Consider the following 18865-nt stretch of genomic DNA (forward strand, 5'->3'; position numbering starts at 1 on the left):
ATGAGTGCGATAATGAAGAAGGCCGTGTGGATGTTGCCCTCTACCTGATCAACCGTGGCTGTGGATGGAGTATGCACAAGGAAAAGTTACTGTGTGCAGCAAGTCGATGTGGCAAGCTGGGTGTGGTGAAGGAACTGATAGAGCAACACAAAGTTGACCCCAAGAGTGACTACATGTGATGACCTAGCTACTGTGCTTTTAAATGGCCTGTTTAGTATAGCTTTGTAGAGAAGGCCAACTTTAATATCGTTGAGTATATAACACAGCCTCTTCCAGTGTTATAATGTATATACCTTTGTTCAGAGGCAACTGATGTGATGATGGCCAGACTGCTCTTGACGTTGCTTATTGGAGTGATCACACTGAAATTGCTGACTACCTCCAATCTCTACCAAACTACGATTATGAGTATATGTTGTGGTCCAATGCTCGCTGCACAGCTGCTGTGACTGGTGATAGTGACTCCGGGAGCGAGGAGAATAGACCACCACCAACAAAGAAACAAAAAGGTGACTTTCTATTTTTTTATTTAATCGAACCTTTACATAATTACCACATACACTGTTACCCCCCCGCCCCCTCACACACCATCACAGTATGTCCTAACTGTGAGGAGAGCTGTCATATCCACTGTGCTCAAAAGACGCTAGCCAAGGACTTATGGGAGGCTGTTCATACAGATGAAGATGTCATCAAAGTAAGGTCCCTGTTGGGACACGGTGCCTGCCCCAACCACCCGCTCTACTGGAGTGTGGAGTGGGATGAGCTGCCTCCATTACACTGGGCTTGTCTGATGGGCCTCATGGCGATTATGAGGACACTTGTTACCCATGGTGCTCGTACTGATAAAGGTGGTGGGAGGGATAACAGACTGCCACTTCACTATGCTTGCGAGGGAGGTCATAAAGAGGTGGTGGCATACCTGATCCATGAGGTCAGGTGTAGCACTGGTAAGTAGTCATTGTTATTGTGTATCGTATAGCGGGTATAATTATTTCAAGAGTATAAAACTTTTGCAAAATGACCGTTAGAAAGGTTTTCGCTTTAATTTTCAGCCTTTCTGCGATATTAAATTCGTTGGTATGTTTGCGGTACATGCTTAATCATCTAAAACCGCGAACATTTTATACTCTCGAAATATACACGCTATATACGGTATTTCCTCCACATCAATGACTGCAGTAATATCTGTGTGCATAATTATTATGATACTTGAATTTAAACTATGTTCCACAACAGATGTGAGGGATAGGAACAGCTGGACCCTTCTTCACTGTGCCTGTGAGAGAGGAAATAAAGAAGTCGTACAGTATCTGGTGGAGAATATGAAGATGGATGTTGGTGAGATTTAGTGTGCTCTTATTTTTCTCCGTAGCCTCTCCTATACTGTTTGTTCTTGCATTATAGTTGTCATAACCCATCGGAATGCAAGTATTTGATTATGGTGGCAATACAGACTTTATAATTATATGTCCAAGCTCAACCTGTCTGCATGGTTTCTAGAAATTAAGATTATAATTATTGGCACTACTTAATTACTACTGTGCCAACTGGAGCACTGAAGTGCAAACCTCGGCGTTATAATTTGGCCGCATGTAAACATCTAGACCAACGTGCAGGTTAGAGCTTCTTAGCTTTTGTTCACTTTTGTTCCACAACGAAGCTTTAACATCAAAATGTGCCAAATTTAAAACTATACTATACCTTGTTGTGTTGAGGCTATCCATAGTACAAACACAGTGCTATCGCATCCAGATGAGCAGACTCAGAATACACAGAACGACAGACAGACTGACTGACTGACTATAGTATACCCTGTGTGACTGTTTGTCGCACTCATAACCATGCTAATTTACTGTCTTGCAGATATGATGGATGATTGGGAACAGTCACCACTGAACATAGCTCTGAATTCTGACTATCTGTATGGCTGTCTGGATGATGGTTGCATGGATGTTGCCCTCTACCTAATGAGCCGTGGCTGTGGTGGTGATGAGCACAAGGCCAAGTTATTGTGTGCAGCATGTTGGTGGGGCAAGCTGGGTGTGGTGAAACAACTGGTTGAACAAGACAAGGTTGACCCCAAGAGTGAGTTTGATAATCTATTATGCATGCTTAACACATTTAGACAGATAAAAGGCTAACTAAGCTATCAGTCCAGTCCTTTTCTTGATATGGCCTTTCCCTGCAAAATAGAGCAGTCTAAACATGAGTCAAAATTTGTGCAATAATTGAAACACACACTTGCACTGTCAATCCTTATGTATAGTACCATGGTGCGTTATGTGCAGATGTGAGGGATAATATCAACAGGACCCCACTCCACAATGCATGCGTTCGGGGACACAAAGATGTGGTGCAGTACTTAGTGGAAAAGGCCAACTGTGATATCAGTGAGTACTAGCTCCCAGTGTTATACTTTTGCTTTACACCACCATTCTTGTTCAGGTGCAACTGACAAAAATGGCGATACTCCTCGTGACATTGCTACACAGCGGGGTTACACTGAAATTGCTGACTTCCTAAAGCCTCTGCCACAACAACGTAAGCTCACTACGATCATATGTACAGTGTGGTTCAATACAGCTATACTCTCGCTATATACAGCTGCTGTGACTGAAGAGAGTGAGGAGAATGGACCACCACCAACAAAACAAAAAGGTGACTAGCTAGCTGTTATTGATCAAAAACCTTATAATTATTCATTCTCATTTATCCTCATTTATCGTTTGTCTTACATGTACCACTTTATTATTTTCACTGTTGGAACACTACAATGCATTAACGATTACATTTTTATGAATGGTTAGAGTCTGAAAGAATCAAGTTATAGTTAGGCCATGCAAAGTCAATTTGTAGTTTCTCAGGCCCTCGCGCTTGGAAATTAGCAGCTTTATAAATATCACGTGACCTCAAATTAAAGGCACTAAAAGAAAAGAAAAGGATAAATTTGTATGGTTTTTTTCATGGTCATGAATAATAATTATGACTAATATTGATTAGTAAAAATTATGCACTTCCGCTTATTGTGGAAGTTAGGGGTGTGTTTTCAATTAAAATTCTATGAATAATTATCATTATCATCAAATGCCTCAATCCGCTTGCTAATAAAGGTCTTATTATAACCTCCACACATGCAACAACGTATACGTATATATATATATGTTGGCTATAGCTGTCGGTAACTGTTGCATAATTGGGTATACATGTATATAATTTACTATAATACAAGTAAATATCATGTTGATTCTTGATCACAAGCAGTATTATTATATTTTATATCCCGTTGCTATGTTGTTGCCAAGTGCAATATGAAGCATATATATTGCACTGCTGAAAAGTCATATTGCACTGCTGAAAAGTCATATTGCACTGACCACAAAATTCCCCTCTGGCATAATTAATTAAGCAAACAAGTTGGCACTGAACATCTACAACCCGGCTGACCCCACCACTCCTCTGCTGAGCCTGGGACCGTGACAAAATGAGGAGAGCAGGCAAACAGGTCAATAGACTAGGCTAGAAATTGTATCGTGTGCAACCTTGTAGACAGATAATATTTGGCTGCATAATTATGGTGCATAAGTTTAGCAAGTGATGGATGATTGTGCTTTATATTACATACAACTGTTGCTCCCCTACAGGTAACCTAGTGTTTGTGGAGATTAGCCGCAGGTGTTACGGTGGTCCAGGGCTGGTGTGGATGTATTCTGGCTTCAATGATGCTCAGCCTAAGAGAAACACTCCAGAGTAAGTTAATGGCTTGGTTGAAATAGTGTAATAATTTATGTTTTGAGGTTTAGTGTACTATAATTATGTTTACAACAATCTTTGAGGTTTTGTTTGCCTGTTTGGCTATTAGGATCTTTTGAAAGATTGTTTTAGCTGCTAAAAAAACTGAATCTAGCTTCACCCCTAAATACTTTTTTGTAATAGACCAAAACCCCATCCAAAGGTACTTGCTTGCTACTGCTACATTTTTGTCTATGTACAAATAATACTGATGACATATTGATACTAAATCGGCATGCTATGTGACAGCTGAGCCCACGTCCCCTAGGCCGGGCCTTGTATTGGCATACATGTAATGATTTATGGGGCCCATACTGCTCCTATATACGTCTTTAATCCTAACCGTGGCCCGTCCACCCAAAAGAAGGGAGGACGGGTTTCAATTCAAGCCTATGTCTAGATTTGTATAGTGCTGCATTTACGTACAGCTTCTTATCATTTAGTCATAACGTTGCACATACACTCTTTCCGCCGTTTCACTCCCTCTTGGAAAATATCATCTGGTTGCTATAGCTAAGCCGCATAGTCAATTACGCATAGTATAACACAAAACTAATCATAAAATTTGCGCGCCAGGTCATATTAGTGGGTCAGTGTGCGTTTGTGTGTGTATTCTGAGTGTGCATGCATGTTCACCTTGCTGCCATATAATAATAGTTCTGCATTTACTTACAGCTTCAAAACAACTTATTAGTTTATACATTTAGTCATAAAAGCTATTTTATCTGTTCTTTGACTTGCTGGAAAAGTATCCTGGCGCATAGCCCTCTGCTCCCTTGGACGTCCCCTTGTACAGATCGCCCTTTTGACACAGATGCTGCAATTTACCTGGGAAATAGTTTCGAATACTGAAAGTACAAGTTCTTCGAATGATGACCTCTTGTCATCTACGGCTCTCTCCCACGATCCTAGCTCTTCTGGTTCCATTTGTTTCAGGGTCTCTCTGGCTTCTGTGCACATCTCATCCACCTTTTCATGCGCATTAGTACATTTTATGTCTATTGGTGTTAGAATGTAGTCCGAATCTTGAGGGTATTCCACAGTGGAGAGGGGTGTGTCCAGTTGTGAATCCTGAAGGGGGGTGATAATGGTCTGCTCTGGTAAATTTAGCATATAATTATACATGTACGAGCATATACCGTAAATAGGGACGGATTTCAACCAATTTATAAGCCGCGAAAAACAATATAGCATACGTAGTCAAAATATAATGTGCGAAATTCACGGCAATTTTACGAAAAAAATTGGGGGCCCGCTATGTATGATACATACATGTATAATTATATGCACTGTACGTGGTTGTGCTGATGATGTAACTATTAATTTTTTCACCTGTCTCTCTAGCAGACATCTCCTCCAAGTTCCTGTATATACATGGTGGGTTAAATTCCTTAGTATCCGGTTTCTGAGCATTATATGTAGTTGCCGTGTATACAATACATACTTGTTGTTTTCAAATGTGGTTCACCAAATGCAGTTTCCACTCTATATATCACAACTAAGTAACAATTAATACGCTGTTAGAGTGTATACCGTATTACTAGAATATTTTGCGGGTGAAAAACCTTTGCGAATGAGCTAAATCAGCAGAAAATTTGACCCTTTGCGATCCAACTATTGCGATTTGGCAAGGATCGTGTGCATTTACTAGTAAGTTTTGCGATTTTATTGTTGCGAATTGATCAACCCTCGCAAAATTTGCATATGTTTTTACTCGCTAGTAATACAGTACATACGATTGATACGTTATTACAATGTATGGTTTCTGTTAGTAGGAGAGGGGACAAATCACATATTTATTTCAGAGCCTACTACAAGTTCATTGTATGTACTTGTTTTTGTTTTTGTTTTTCAGTGTGACTGTGACTGGGCTGAGAAGTTTGGAGTACACGTGACGTTCATCGTGTGCAATGACAAAAACCACTATGTTGGAGGCACTCAGGGTGGTTGTAAATTCTCGGAGACCAATCCTAACATTCCCACATCGTTCTTGGTCTCAACTAAACCAGGTGCGTTCCTGTTATATATCTGTTAGCTCACAATGAAGTGGTGCTAATACTGTAATACGTTGTAGGTGTGACACCCCAGCCTCAAGAGAACCATCAAGCATGAAAGAGTTGCGTTCAGTCGTGCAAAGGCAACTTAATAATAATAATAATCGCCACGTTCATTTTCACGAGCAATGTAGTTATGTAATTAAAAAACGGCCTTTTGTGACGCAATATGCAATATGGTCCAACCCACTGTGTCTGTGGCCAGACGTTCTCTATTCAACATGCTCTCTCATGCCCAAGAGGAGGCTACCCCAGCATAAGGCACAACGAGCTAAGAGATAAAACTGCCTCTCTATACTGAAAGAAACCTACCATGGTGTCGCAACGGAGCCAACTCTACAACCAGTGACAAGTGAAACCTTTGAAGGTGCCTCAGCAGAGACGGAAACGGTTTCAGATAATGAAGAGGATCTCGTCATTCGAGCAATGGTCTATTTTGGTGATTTCCTCAGACAGAAAAAAGTATGAAGGAAAGTTAAAGAGAAAAGAAAACGCAATACGAACAAAGCGATCTAGAAGCTGAAGAGTTGAAGCCACTGCCTCTCTTAACTGGATACTAGCCACTGATGCTTGTGTCAATTACTTATCAATTTTCTAATACAGAACCAAAATTAAAATTATGCGCATGTGCAACCGACTAAGACCCATTGGCAGTAAACCTTATTGGCAGTAAACCTTCGAGGCTGTTACGAGTCAATAGCAGTATAGTAGCCTTTCATTCACACTGTTGCAAAAAGGTCCTCGACTCAATAAAAACAACAAAGGCAAAAAAGAGGCGGCTACAGTTGAAGAAACAAAGGACATACGAAGCACAGCAACGAAAACTGTGGTCAAATAAACATGAACACCACACCTACGCGGAGAGGATGAGGATATGGTTGAAAAGGTCGAGATTGTCAAGGGAGCAAAGGAAAAGAGAAAGTGCAAGTGTGGATCCAGTAGCCATTCCTTACCAACTCACAGAAACTACTGTCCAAACAACCCCAACAATTTAAAACTTGCCGCAAACAGTGGCGCAACACCGATTGGCAATCTCGCTGAGAAAGAGTTTGGAACACCGATTGGCAATCTCGCTGAGAAAGAGTTTGGTGATTCCAGATAGAATAGAAGTCATGAATAGTGGCTTCTTCAATGCAAAATTTCTCTAACGATCGGGCGATCGATGATCAAGTCTGACGTAATAGTTGACGTACTCAACTGGCACGGGATAATGATCTGTCTTCTCCCAATGAATTTGGAACCCTCGCTGAGACGAAAAGGAAATTTAGTCAGTGTTGTTATGGTTTTATTGTCAACATCCTATTTTTAACTATTATTATTTTTACTCTTGAACACTGTGCCTCTGGAGGGCCTCGTGGGGAGTGATGACGGGCCGACGTGTGTGTACAAGTGTGTGTGTCACTCATCATGTGTGGTGGGGAGGGGGAGAAGAAACAAACCATCTCTTATTCTCATTCTGAGTCTCATTCACAAAGGTAATGAGATCGGACGTGACGTGGTCAACATTTGCTGCTGCTCTAATCCGAACAGGATCCGGAGGAGCTCGACATCGATGCCTTTGAGGATGCCATCACTAGTGCATGTATGTGGAGCACTTGCAGGACCTGCCCTATGAACTCACGAGTACGCTATGCCAGCAGTTCTCTTCAGTTTAATCATTAATTTTGTGTTATGTTTTATCACAATTAACTTACATGTAATAATATAATTATGTTCAGTTTAAAAAAAAATTGCACAAGCTATCATGTCAAAATGTGATGGGACTAGCGCTCTAGTGCTGTCTAGTGCAGTCTATGTCATCACATTTTTCGCCGCGGTTTAAACCGCCATGTGTTTCAAAAGGAGGCGATTTGCAATTGCAGATCCGCAATGTCAATTTTTTAAGGGGGGAATAAAGCCCAAGAAATAAATAACATAAATAATAAATACTGAGGGGAAAAATTGCCTGAGGCCGTCATTTAATGCGCACGACCCCTCACTCAAATACGTAATGCACCCATTCTACTTTTATATCAAACGTTGAACTGTAATTGTTAGTGATCCAACACAGGCCAAGCGATCATTTAATCACTGAATTGTCATTCATCAATCATCACTTTTTGTAGATTTACAATGACAATGTATGTCTCGAGTTGTATAATTGTATAAAGCTTAATTAAGAGCCGTATGTGAAAATGAACATGCATGGCAGTACATATAAAACGTGCACTTATTAAAATACACAACAATGTTCAGTTTGGCTCAAAACAATCAGGCAGCTGTTCCGTATGAGATGCATCGTTGATTGTCCCCTTGCAATAAGCCCGCTTGAACTATAGCATTCTATCAGGAAAATTAAATTATAAGAGGTGTCGTTTTCTTCAATATCGATATTACGATGTTGTCTAACACATACTTTGAAGCAATTAATTTGTTGACCATATCCTCCACATAGTAACAGCTACTAAATACACAAATGGAAGAACTCAAAACATTCCGGTAAGAACAAAAGAAAAGTTAACAAAATGAACTGCTTTCAGGCTATAGCTGAAGCTGAAGCACCATAATCAGAACAATATTCAACATCATCACAATATCGATTAATATATAAGTTGTAGATACGAAACTGCTCTTTGTATGGCTGTACCAGTAGCTGGACGATGACAAAAACATGGTACATATGAGATAGCAATGAATATTTCGTGAGAGGGCGAACAAGACAAACATAATGATATGAGAGAGAAAGAACGTTATAGAAAAGCATCGACAGTCACGAGTTCCATTTGTCCCGTCCTTGTAGTAACCTTGATAACAGTAAACAAACATATCAACGTGTTGACGCTGAATTTTAAACTTGTTCAGAACTCGTTGAAACCAACGCATTGGATAGATGACAAGAAATACAAGTGGAAAGATAATCACCAAGATCAAAACAAACAAAGCAGTGATAGCGTAGGGAAGGTGTTCTTTACTGAAGTAATCCACAGATGAGAGAACATAGCGGACACTATACTCTTTAATCCTGAGACAAATCAAGCCTTCCAAACCTGAAAGTAATTTCTTTTACTCCACAATCACACTGGAAGTGAAAACTTACTCCCATTCCACCGTCTAAAGTAGTTCGTTTTTCTAGTGGTACAAATAGAAGTAATTACTAAACTTTCAGTGTAAACAAAGGTTAATTTATAGCTCACAAGTCATTTCTGCGCATGGGCATCTGAAGGCCAAACAAGACCAAGCAGCAGACCGCAGAGGTCCTTAGTGATGTGAGCTCAGGCAAGCACTTTCGGTCACTTTCGGCCGTAACAAACCACCACACCTTGCACAAAAGTACTGTACATGTTTGGGTTCGAGACTCTTAAACGAATTGTGTAGTTTTATGTACTGAATCCCCTGAGCAACCACTAATTAGATCTAACCCACCACCCCCCGCGTCTGCTCTCACGTTACAGGTGTATTTGAGTACCAGAGAGTCACCATCACAGATCAACAAAGTTATTGGGAAACAACACACATGTCTTATAATACTGTTACAAAAAGCACATAATTGTCGTGGTCAACGAATCAGTCCAAGAAGAGGAGGGGCATAACCTGTTGAAAAATAATTGAAATCACCCATTTAGGGAGTTAAAATGATGTACGCAAGCAGCTAACCTAAAGTCTGTCAATTTGTCACACTACATGGTCCGTACTAAACAGACAGTTCGTAGACATTCCTCTTCTTCAATGAGTTAGCCAAGGTAGAGAAGCTAGTCGCGCGGAAAAAAATCTAGCCAAGAGCTTAATATGGGCTGTTCGTACATCAAAGTGAAGTCTGTTGGGACATGCCCCAACCACCAGCTCTATACTATATTAACACATATACTGTAAAAAGAGATGTGCCATTTATAGCATGCGTGTATAGCGTGTTAGACATGTGTCAAACTGCTTAAACGGCTGACTGCAGAACTTCTTTCTGAGACATGATAATTATTATATGTACACATGTAGTTCTTGTCAGTTGCTCGGAAAACTTTAATTACAGGGATCTGGATCTAAACATCCACCAAGGTATGCGTTCAATAGTGTCTACTGAGTCATTCTAGAGTGCGGGACAATATACAACCTGAGTATGTGCAGTAAGTGAAAATTGCAGAGAGCCACCAGACAATTGAAGGGATGGGTGCAGGCCATGGCTCGTCGTGTAGTATTCCCAACCGAGCGTGAATTAGATGGCCACGAGGAGTGGATACGGTGCATGGCCCTGAAGGTCAATTAGCAGTTGTGTTCTCAACTTGGTGTTCTGAAATTGAGCTTCGCTATTTAGTGTTCTCAACTTGGTGTTCTGCACTTGAGCTTCGCTATATACATGTAGTTGAGCTTTTGCTAGTTGAGCTTCGCTAGTCGAGTCTTCGCTAGTTAAGCCTCTGATAATTTGATTTAGGTATAGAACCTCGCTAATCCGGACCCCTTTAATCCGAAACCTCGCAAATCCGGACAAAATGGCAAACTGAAAAAGAGGAGGGGCTGTCAGTAGAATAGAGTACTGCGCATGCGCAATTTAAATTGCTTAGCTGAATCAGCAATAATTTTATTGATAAACTACTCAAGACAATGGCCACTGCAAAGAAAACGAAGAGGGAGCTCACAAGACTCACTGTATTGGAGATAAAGTTGAGATAAAGGCTAGCAGCTTCCCTTCTGGCCACAGTAATAACATAATACATGTACCAGAAAACTGACGACAGGCTTCCGTTACGACAGGAGGTCAGGTTTCAAGCTAATGTTAGCAACTATAGTTGCAGCCCAATCGCGCAAGCAAGGTAAAATTGAAATCCTGACATTAGCTTGAAACACGACCTCCCGTCGTAACGCAAGGCCGAGCCTGGCCCCAACTAGATGGGTTGCAGCATGCAATTAGAGTGGGCATAATCTCGGTAGAGTACGGCACATGTACACAACAATGGCGAGACTAGTGTACATAATCTTACAGAGGGTTAGTACGCCCAGGGCACAGAAAATACCACCGTTATTTATTGATTGCTACACTACTCTCTACTTTTTCTTTATCATGCCAAGTAGGCACACGTACCTATCCACCTGATGGAGCAAACTCCCCATCTGCTGGATTGCTTATGTTTTACATACAGTACAGCTATATATGCATCAGATGGATGCGCATAACAAAAAACAGGCACCTTTTTCTAAGCGACAAAAATATGTACATGTATTACCGCAACTGTTGGCGCTTTTTTAGAATTGTAATCAGCCTTAGTTAGAAATGCACGCAGTTTAGAATTATGGTACTCACATCAGTATCCACCGTTTGCGTGTGAGTGGATTCAATAGTAAATTTGTTAGTCTTTGTTGTACTATGGTCACCCACGTGGTTGATTAAACTATTAGTGTCAAAAGAGAAATCGCCATCACAACTCTAGGCTCATACAAGGAGCACCGATCTTACTGAGATGGCACAAACAAGCGTCTGGAAGCAAGTAGACTTGCCAGAGCCGGTAGGTACTGACAGAAAAACACCCACCACTCTACCACAGTACAAAAGAAGACAAAACCGGACTTTTCAACACTGGAGAGAGCTTGAGCAAAAGCAGAACAGAAGTAGAAGTCATCACAACAAAACTAGTCACTAGTCTAGGTCATAAATGTTGTAAGTAGCTGTGTTATTTTATTAAAACTGCTGTGATTTGTGCAATGACATCGATCATTGTAAAATATAGACTAATTTACTAAGATATCTCGATCCCCAAGAATCTTGGGGCAATTGACGCATGCGCAGACAGTGTATACCAGGTCGTCTTTCTCAATTGAGAGCGGCCTGGAATCGAGGCTAACACAGACAGTTCCTACAAAGTCAACTAGCTTTTCAGAGTAACTGACATGTGGGTACACACACACCAGGGCTGAATCCAGGATTTTGGATCAGGGGGGGGACAAATTGGGCAAATTAAAAATGTAGGAGGGGCAAAGGCAAAGTCATCAGAATTAACAAACGAATCTGTCAGATCCTAGGGGGGGAGAATTACCCCCTCGCCCCCTCTCAATGCAGCCCTGCACACTACGAATACACACTCACTTTGAGGGGCTGATCAAGGCTCCAAACGACAGCTCCAGATACTGGACTCCTCGGGGACGTTGTAAAAGATGAGGAAATAAACAGCGAGCTTGCCCAGTAGTACCAAACAATTGGAGCTGCCTCCTGTATATAGGTAGCATGACATTTAGTGCACGGTTAGATGATTGTATATACAATCGTTAGGAAGAGTACACATAGAACCGGTAGTATACATACAACGTCTCTATATAATTATGTACTCACATATCTATACTCACACGAGGGTACTTCCGTTTCCAATCCCTCTTCCTCTTCTATCTACAATAGAATATACGGGTTATGAAGGTAGCCCAAATGAATCAGCTGCACCTCTCAGGTGTTGGAGAGATCGAGAGAAGACACAATAATAATTCCAATACACTTGTATTTATTTTACCCTCCAATGCACGTGTGCACATAGAACCGGTAGTATACATACAACGTCTCTATATAATTATGTACTCACATATCTATACTCACACGAGGGTACTTCCGTTTCCAATCCCTCTTCCTCTTCTATCTACAATAGAATATACGGGTTATGAAGGTAGCCCAAATGAATCAGCTGCACCTCTCAGGTGTTGGAGAGATCGAGAGAAGACACAATAATAATTCCAATACACTTGTATTTATTTTACCCTCCAATGCACGTGTACTTCCTCACCTGTGATACTTTCTTACTGCCTGCATGCTAGCTCGCTACTCTCTTACTGCCTAGCCTGTATGCTAGCTCTCTAGCGAGCTACTTATTTGAATATTGTATTCTAAAAAAAGCACAGAGCCCAGCCCCTTTTTTCTGAACTGACCTCTGACCCCATAAAGCTGCGGTCTTAAACAAGAGTCTGGTGTGTAGGTGTTCCTCTGGATCTTTTGCTGCTGATCTCTAGCTCTTGATATCTTGTGTACGATAGTGAATACACCGAGCTAATGGTACCATGTTTTGTTACTTTTAGAGTATCTAAAATTAATGTCAGATATATTATTAAAAATATAACAGGTGGTTGGTGATCACAGAATATTTACAGAATATTTAACTATTTACAAGTTCAAGGCATTTGATGAATGGTCAACATGAGGTGTAGAAGTGCTAACAGTGGATCGAAGTCGCATAGTTCACCGTAGTACCACTTACCATATCTTTGTTGTACTCTTCCACTGGAAGTGTAGGTATGAACCAAATCGAAGCACTGCCCATCAACCCAGTTGGGATTAACAATAATCAATAGTATCGTTTCAAAATGTTTTTCCAATTCAAGAGGAAAAGTCGAAGTGTTTTTTCAACTTTATCTTTTATGTTCTTATTCTGAATTGTTACTTGAATCCCAACCAGGGTGTTTGCAATCGGCTTGTCCTGGAGAGACAAAAAATCAATCCCTATGCAGCCCATTGGTGTCTCATACAAAAACCCTTTGTGTATGTTAGTAGGGTTACGGTCGTACAAAAGAGGATCAGTGTTCTTAAATGTTAAGGATATCGTTTGTCTTTCTTCGATACTATGAACAGGACTAACACAAAGGTCCATTCTTTGGGAAAGGATGGTCGGAAATGCTCCCTCAAATACATCTCCTAAACCTGCTCTAGTGGAGACAGTACCGAATCGATTGTGGAACGGTACACAAAGGTTAGGACCGAGCAGCTCGATGAGAGTTTGATCTATCTGAAAATAGCAGTGCGGTACTGTAGCCAGGTCTTCGGTTTCTATGTAGACAAGGTTAGCCTTTAATAATACTGACTCCTTCGTTTGAACTAGGGTCAGGTTAACAGACCGAAGAGAAATTTTGAAGTAGCATGCGAGGAGAATCTTTACATCTGTAGGTGTTGCTGAATTAATTGGTAGAGCCTTAATTGCATTTGTGAACTCCGTTTTTATCGCATCCTGAATTACCCAAGCACGCATCCCAGAACCAACATAAGCATAGCAGAGAAGCCGAGGTACTCCCTTTGTCGCGACAATGAGCTGCTGGACCTCCTCGGCAGAAATATCGCTTCTCAATTCTTTTGCGAAAGTTTGTGTTTCGGCATCTGTGAATTGCTTGCACCGGATGCGGCTTGCGCACCTAAAAATATAACTAAACAAATTTTTGGTGGACTGGTCTGATTCTAGTTTGGCAATAAACCCTGACGATACGGCAAACACTACTCTATGGAAACGATGTAACAAAGACAGGACCGGCTTGATCATCTTAACTGTTGCATTCTTTGCCTCGTTTAAGTCGATCAACAAGACATGATTCGGCAAAAAATCTTTTGTTTCGATTGAAAACTCCACCACTTCGCTGCCAAGAACTCCTGTTACAGGCTTGTACTTGTCACTGATTTCCAATTGCTTTAACAGCCAAAAGAGCGTGGTTGTTTTTCCACATCCGGGACCACCGAGCAGGCACAAAATGTTATGACCCTTTCTGTCCGGATTTGTAACGAATTCGTATGCTTTCTTCATTTCTGCTGTGACAATAATTGTTGACTTAATCCCGAGCAGGTTTAGGGCTGGTGAATGTTTAAAAGGCACGTCATTGTCTTCATCCTCCCCCAGTTTAACAACACGGTCTGCAAAAAAGAAAAGACTGTGATAACAACAATCAGGGTTAGGTATGGGTATACATTACGCTGGCTTAGATGCCGCTTAGTTTTTTTTATGTACACTAGCCAGAGGGAAGCTTTAACGTTGCTTGAGGCTTGTAGAAACTCTTGGTTGCAGAGTCTTCTTTGTGTTAATTCTTAATTAAAATTCTTATTTAAAACTGCATCGTAAACGATTAACAAGCAATATGGGATTAATTACTCGTGCTATTAATCCCATATTACACGAGTAACCATACTATTAATTATACTAATAGCGCTGATTGTAAAAATTAAGCATACATTCTTGCTTGTGCCTTTTGGGGGGGGGGGGGTCACCAGTGTGCTTCAAATTCATCTGATCACTATTGAAAAAAAAGCATCATGGGTTAGATCATACTTTGCCTAAGCCAATTTTCCTATGACCGCAAACACATGCAGGTGGGCGGTATCATAAGGAATAATGACGTCATAATGTTCTTTTTGTTAAAAATTTACAGAAGCAGCAAAAGCCAAGAACTTGGAACTACATGTCTATGGCATTTATGAGCACAGTTGATCTATAAGGCTTCTGTTCTACAGAGCCATATCAAATGCTTACAGTGTAGTGCTAATGATCTTACAGTTCAGTTTATTCCCTAATAAGGTTATTGGAGAAACCTTAGTGGTAGCCAATCAAACGAGCTGGTAAGCAGCTATGAAGGAGGCGATTAGTTGGAAGAATGGAGTTGAAACGTGCTAATTCTGAGGTATGGTAGAGTGTGAGCCTTCGGTTTTGCCTAGCCTCGAGGCCTCATTAGTAGCATGGGAGAGAGAAAACGTCTGGTGTCTCTGGGTATACTTTTCTGGAATGAATGTTACAAATGCTAAGCAGCCAAGCCAACTACTAGTAGCTTTCAGGGCACCTAGTAGTCCAATTAATACTTGGCGTTGGCAAGGCATTGTTTAGGAAACTCACCCTATAAGTACCAGTGCAACCAGCAGCATACCATGGTTGGAATACATTTCCTCCTTACGCTTATTCACAAAACCAGACAAGCCAGCTATTGGCAGTGGCTATACAGCCAAGATTATTATTATGACAACGCATTGTTGACTGTCTTTTTAGGTAGGTTTCATCTAAACGACTAGGCAAAGGGGTTGTTAGCCATGGCATGGGGGGCAGAGTTATTTGACCTCCCTTGGCCTTGTGAACTGGCTTTTCCTTGTACAATTAGAGGCTCTGCGTTACTTAATACAGTAAATCTTAACACAGTATATCTAACCTTCGGGAAGCCATTGAATAGACACTGAAGAGGTACAAAGGCTGGATAGTTCAGAGGACTAGGGAACTGGAGAACCAAGCAAAGTTAAGTAAACAATTTATACAAACGGAACAAGAACGGTTTATTATTTCCTACGTTGGAAGTTTGTGTGAACTATACAGTAGTAACTATACACAGCGATAAATTAAACAATTGAAGGCTTGCACACTAGTCTGAAGACAGAAGAGGCTTTATGGTTGAGTTGTCTTAGCAAGCAGCACTTCCGTTCGTTGTGACCGTCATTGTTTTACTGAGCATATACGATGTTATCCAGAGTCCCCAGTTTCTGGAGAGCGCTAACAGTACCAGGCCCATCTTCAGTGCGGCCTGGGATCGAGGCTAGGTGGGCATGAGCTCTGAGGTCACTTGATGGCTGAGATTTTGCCAAATATTACACATAAATAATTATTGCGCAAGTTTCAGCAATTACACAAGACAACAAAAGCAACAAAAGTCCATGGACAAGTTTAACTGTTCTAAAAAGGCTATTCCAAGAAGAAACCTAGTTAGCTGGCTCTACTCCGAGAACGAAACGTTGTTTTGCAAATCTACAAATTGAGATCCAAGAAAACGTGACTATAAGCGCGCCTTAGCTTGCACTTCATTATCATTGAGATAGTCTACAAAGACTGCACACCACATGGACTATGGCTTTGGGCCAAAAGGCATTAACTATACAGCAAAATTAACTATACACCGCAAAATCCATAAAAGTAACCCGACGCATCTAAAATTTTGTAACTGACATTTTATAATCACGACACAAACGAACCTGCTTTGTTGAGAGAGATGGTAGAGCTGGCGGATAGGTAGAGTTCAGCTGTTGGAGACGGGTGCAAATTTCTGGTCGAGTCCAAAGCTGGTTGGGTGAGACGGTAGAGCTGGTTGAGTTGAGACGATACACCTAGTTGGGTGAGACGGTAGAGCTGGTTGAGTTGAGACGATATAGCTGTTAGTGTGTGCAAAAACGATCCCACGAAGAAGACAGTAGGCAGACTGGTGTAGCTGCTTTTTATACTCCTAAATGTGCTCTAGTGCTCTAGTGCTCTGGTCACAAATCTGCAATCCGATTGGTGGGCAGTTCTATTTTTAGGTGTCTCTGGATTTTTGGTCATTACGTCAGTGCATGACTGTATCAGGAGAGGTTGGACGCGCGTCATTATCATCATAAGACAACTTTCTCTAAGTCCAATGGCTTCTTCTCAGAGTTCTTTTTTCAGTCCTTGCTCAATGCCAGGGGTATTGGTGGTTTTCTCAAAGGGAAGAAGAGTCATGGACTATATTGTCTATTGGCAAACCGTTCATGTACAACCTACCCAATTTTGAGATCATGGCAGTCGAGTTGAAGTGGAGGTAGCAATTAACAATGGTTAAAATGAGATGGAGTCTGAGACGGAGTGTTTTGATGCGTTTGTTCGCTGTGATGCAGGGCTGTGTCGAAGCTACCCATCTACTCTCGTTGATCTCGATTGAACCCAGCACGATTATAGCCTCGCTTCGCTTCGCTCGGAATTATGTGATCAATTATTATGCAGCCTGCCATCTTTGCTGCCTGTGTAAGCACAACGGTTTGTTTGCCATATGTAGTGGATTGATTTTGAAACGATGATTTTGAATCAATGGAATTGCTTGCCAACGACGTTGAAGAAAATTGTGCTGACGAAGAAAGCATTCCATCTGATGACACATCTTCACAACTCCACAACTCTCTCTCTCAGCATCTCACACTGTCACGTTCAAGTGCATTGGTGCAAGCCGCTCTGTTGACTATCAAGATGCTCTGAAACAAGTCGCTGAATTGCAAAAGAATGGGATAGAGACACCTGTAAACATATTTTGTGAAACCATTAATCCATACGATGCAAGGGCAATTGCTTTTCGCTGCAAGCTGAAAGAAAAGTGGATACGATAGGTTATGTGGTGCGTGAAGCATTGGAGCATGTCCACTCTGCAATCACCAGAAATGTTGTTGAAGATGTTCAGTTTTCATGGGTGAAGTACCGCGTGGTATAGCGTAGTGGTCCAGGATATTATGCTGGAATCAATATTACGATTAGAGGTGAATTTAAGTGTGAACAATTTTAATTATCTTGTTGTGTTGTATATCACCTAGCTGTCATGCGTGCCAATAATTTATGGTATCACTCAGTCATTATGTAACGACCTGATTCATCAATCACCATTCATCAATCAAACATCAAAAGTTTACAAGACAATGACACATGGACTAGAGTTATTACACAAAAGGATATAAAATTGCAGCTAGAGTTGAGAATAAGAGTGTTCGCAAATGTGGACTGGGCACTTGGCGGAGGAGGAAGGTCAAGCGGCTTGTTATGGAACTGAGGTCTAATAGAAAGAGAGCCTCTTACTGGGAGAGGTGCTCGCCCAGGTACAAAAGAAGCAGTTTGCTCTCTTTGAGGGACTCGTTGCACTCGTTTTTCCTTTGTCAACACAGTTCCTTTGTAGCTGGCTAGCTATAACTCGAGAACGAACTTTAAAGTGAATTTGCGATCCGTGACTTGACATGTATGGGTGAGTGCATGTACATAGTAACTTCAGAGAACACAGAACCAGAGGAGGTTGGGTCACAAAAGAGCAGCAAGTAGAGTCAATTCTTCAATGCCAGAAAGCACAGCCATCCGTGAACTTCAACCTCTTGCACAATATTGTGCGCATGCGCACTCAGTCCCACATGTGTGAAAATCCATTTGTGAGGTCTACATGATCCTGGTAGGCCACAATGCTTACCACATACACAACTCTTTTCTCTGGAATAATTAATGCTCGCCTAGAATACAATTCCTCTGCCTTGTAATTCACCCCAAATTTCATTGATGTTAAAAAGCACTTCTATAGATGGATTCTATAGATGTATGTACATGTATAATGCTTTATAGAGCTGATCAGCTCAAATCAGGCATTTCCATGTAAAAGCATACTTGTCAACCACATAGGTAGTCTCAAGAGCCTGACTAAGCCTGTACGTGTGTGTGTGTGGGGGGAGGGGGGGGGGCTATGTACAGTGCATTGGCTAAGCCTGTACGTGTGTGTGTGTGGGGGGGAGGGGGGGGGCTATGTACAGTGCA

At 41.3% G+C, this 18865-nt stretch overlaps 2 protein-coding genes across 7 annotated transcripts in view; one reads left to right on the forward strand and one right to left on the reverse strand.

Moving 5' to 3' along the window:
• Window positions 1–376: 376 nt before the first annotated feature.
• LOC135332173 (ankyrin repeat domain-containing protein 27-like) lies at window positions 377–5790 on the forward strand. Of its 3 annotated transcripts, none has more exons than XM_064527528.1 (11): window positions 377–509; window positions 597–950; window positions 1240–1341; window positions 1867–2088; window positions 2292–2393; window positions 2449–2544; window positions 2608–2661; window positions 3410–3505; window positions 3645–3750; window positions 5137–5169; window positions 5648–5787. In XM_064527528.1, the coding sequence occupies exons 1-8, from the start codon at window positions 413–415 to the stop codon at window positions 3478–3480; spliced, it is 1098 nt and encodes a 365-aa protein (XP_064383598.1). In that variant the 5' UTR covers window positions 377–412; the 3' UTR covers window positions 3481–3505; window positions 3645–3750; window positions 5137–5169; window positions 5648–5787. The 3 variants fall into 3 exon arrangements, with proteins under 3 accessions (XP_064383598.1, XP_064383597.1, XP_064383599.1); XM_064527527.1 differs by having other exon boundaries at window positions 5140–5169; XM_064527529.1 differs by lacking the exon at window positions 5137–5169 and having other exon boundaries at window positions 5648–5790.
• LOC135332172 (uncharacterized) overlaps window positions 2085–18865 on the reverse strand; it is a 30126-nt gene continuing 13345 nt past the window's right edge. For 2 of the 4 annotated variants that reach the window (XR_010393122.1, XR_010393121.1), the window contains exons 4-7: window positions 12394–12433; window positions 11896–12018; window positions 5125–10314; window positions 4424–4863 (exon numbers count right to left, since the gene is read on the reverse strand). Coding sequence is in view for 2 of the 4 variants with exons in the window: in XM_064527526.1 (XP_064383596.1) it covers window positions 2153–2185; window positions 11896–12018; window positions 12139–12192; window positions 12380–12433; window positions 12720–12731 (276 nt within the window). In the remaining 2 variants the exon portion in view is untranslated. Of the gene's footprint in view, window positions 2186–4423; window positions 4864–5124; window positions 10315–11895; window positions 12019–12138; window positions 12193–12379; window positions 12434–12719; window positions 14461–14775; window positions 14838–15737; window positions 18758–18865 lie in introns of those variants that run through there. The other 2 variants (XM_064527526.1, XM_064527525.1) reach the window with 2 other exon arrangements.

This window comes from Halichondria panicea, chromosome 2, assembly GCF_963675165.1.
Source record: "Halichondria panicea chromosome 2, odHalPani1.1, whole genome shotgun sequence".
In the NCBI taxonomy this organism is placed as follows: domain Eukaryota; kingdom Metazoa; phylum Porifera; class Demospongiae; order Suberitida; family Halichondriidae; genus Halichondria; species Halichondria panicea.

Bases quoted from the DNA above. Each gene is read 5' to 3' on its own strand.
- LOC135332173 (XM_064527529.1), top strand. From the start codon at position 413: ATGTTGTGGTCCAATGCTCGCTGCACAGCTGCTGTGACTGGTGATAGT. The intron at 2,089-2,291 runs GTGAGTTTGATA...CGTTATGTGCAG, and splicing joins AGACAAGGTTGACCCCAAGA to ATGTGAGGGATAATATCAAC. The intron at 2,662-3,409 runs GTGACTAGCTAG...TAATTAATTAAG, and splicing joins ACCACCAACAAAACAAAAAG to CAAACAAGTTGGCACTGAAC.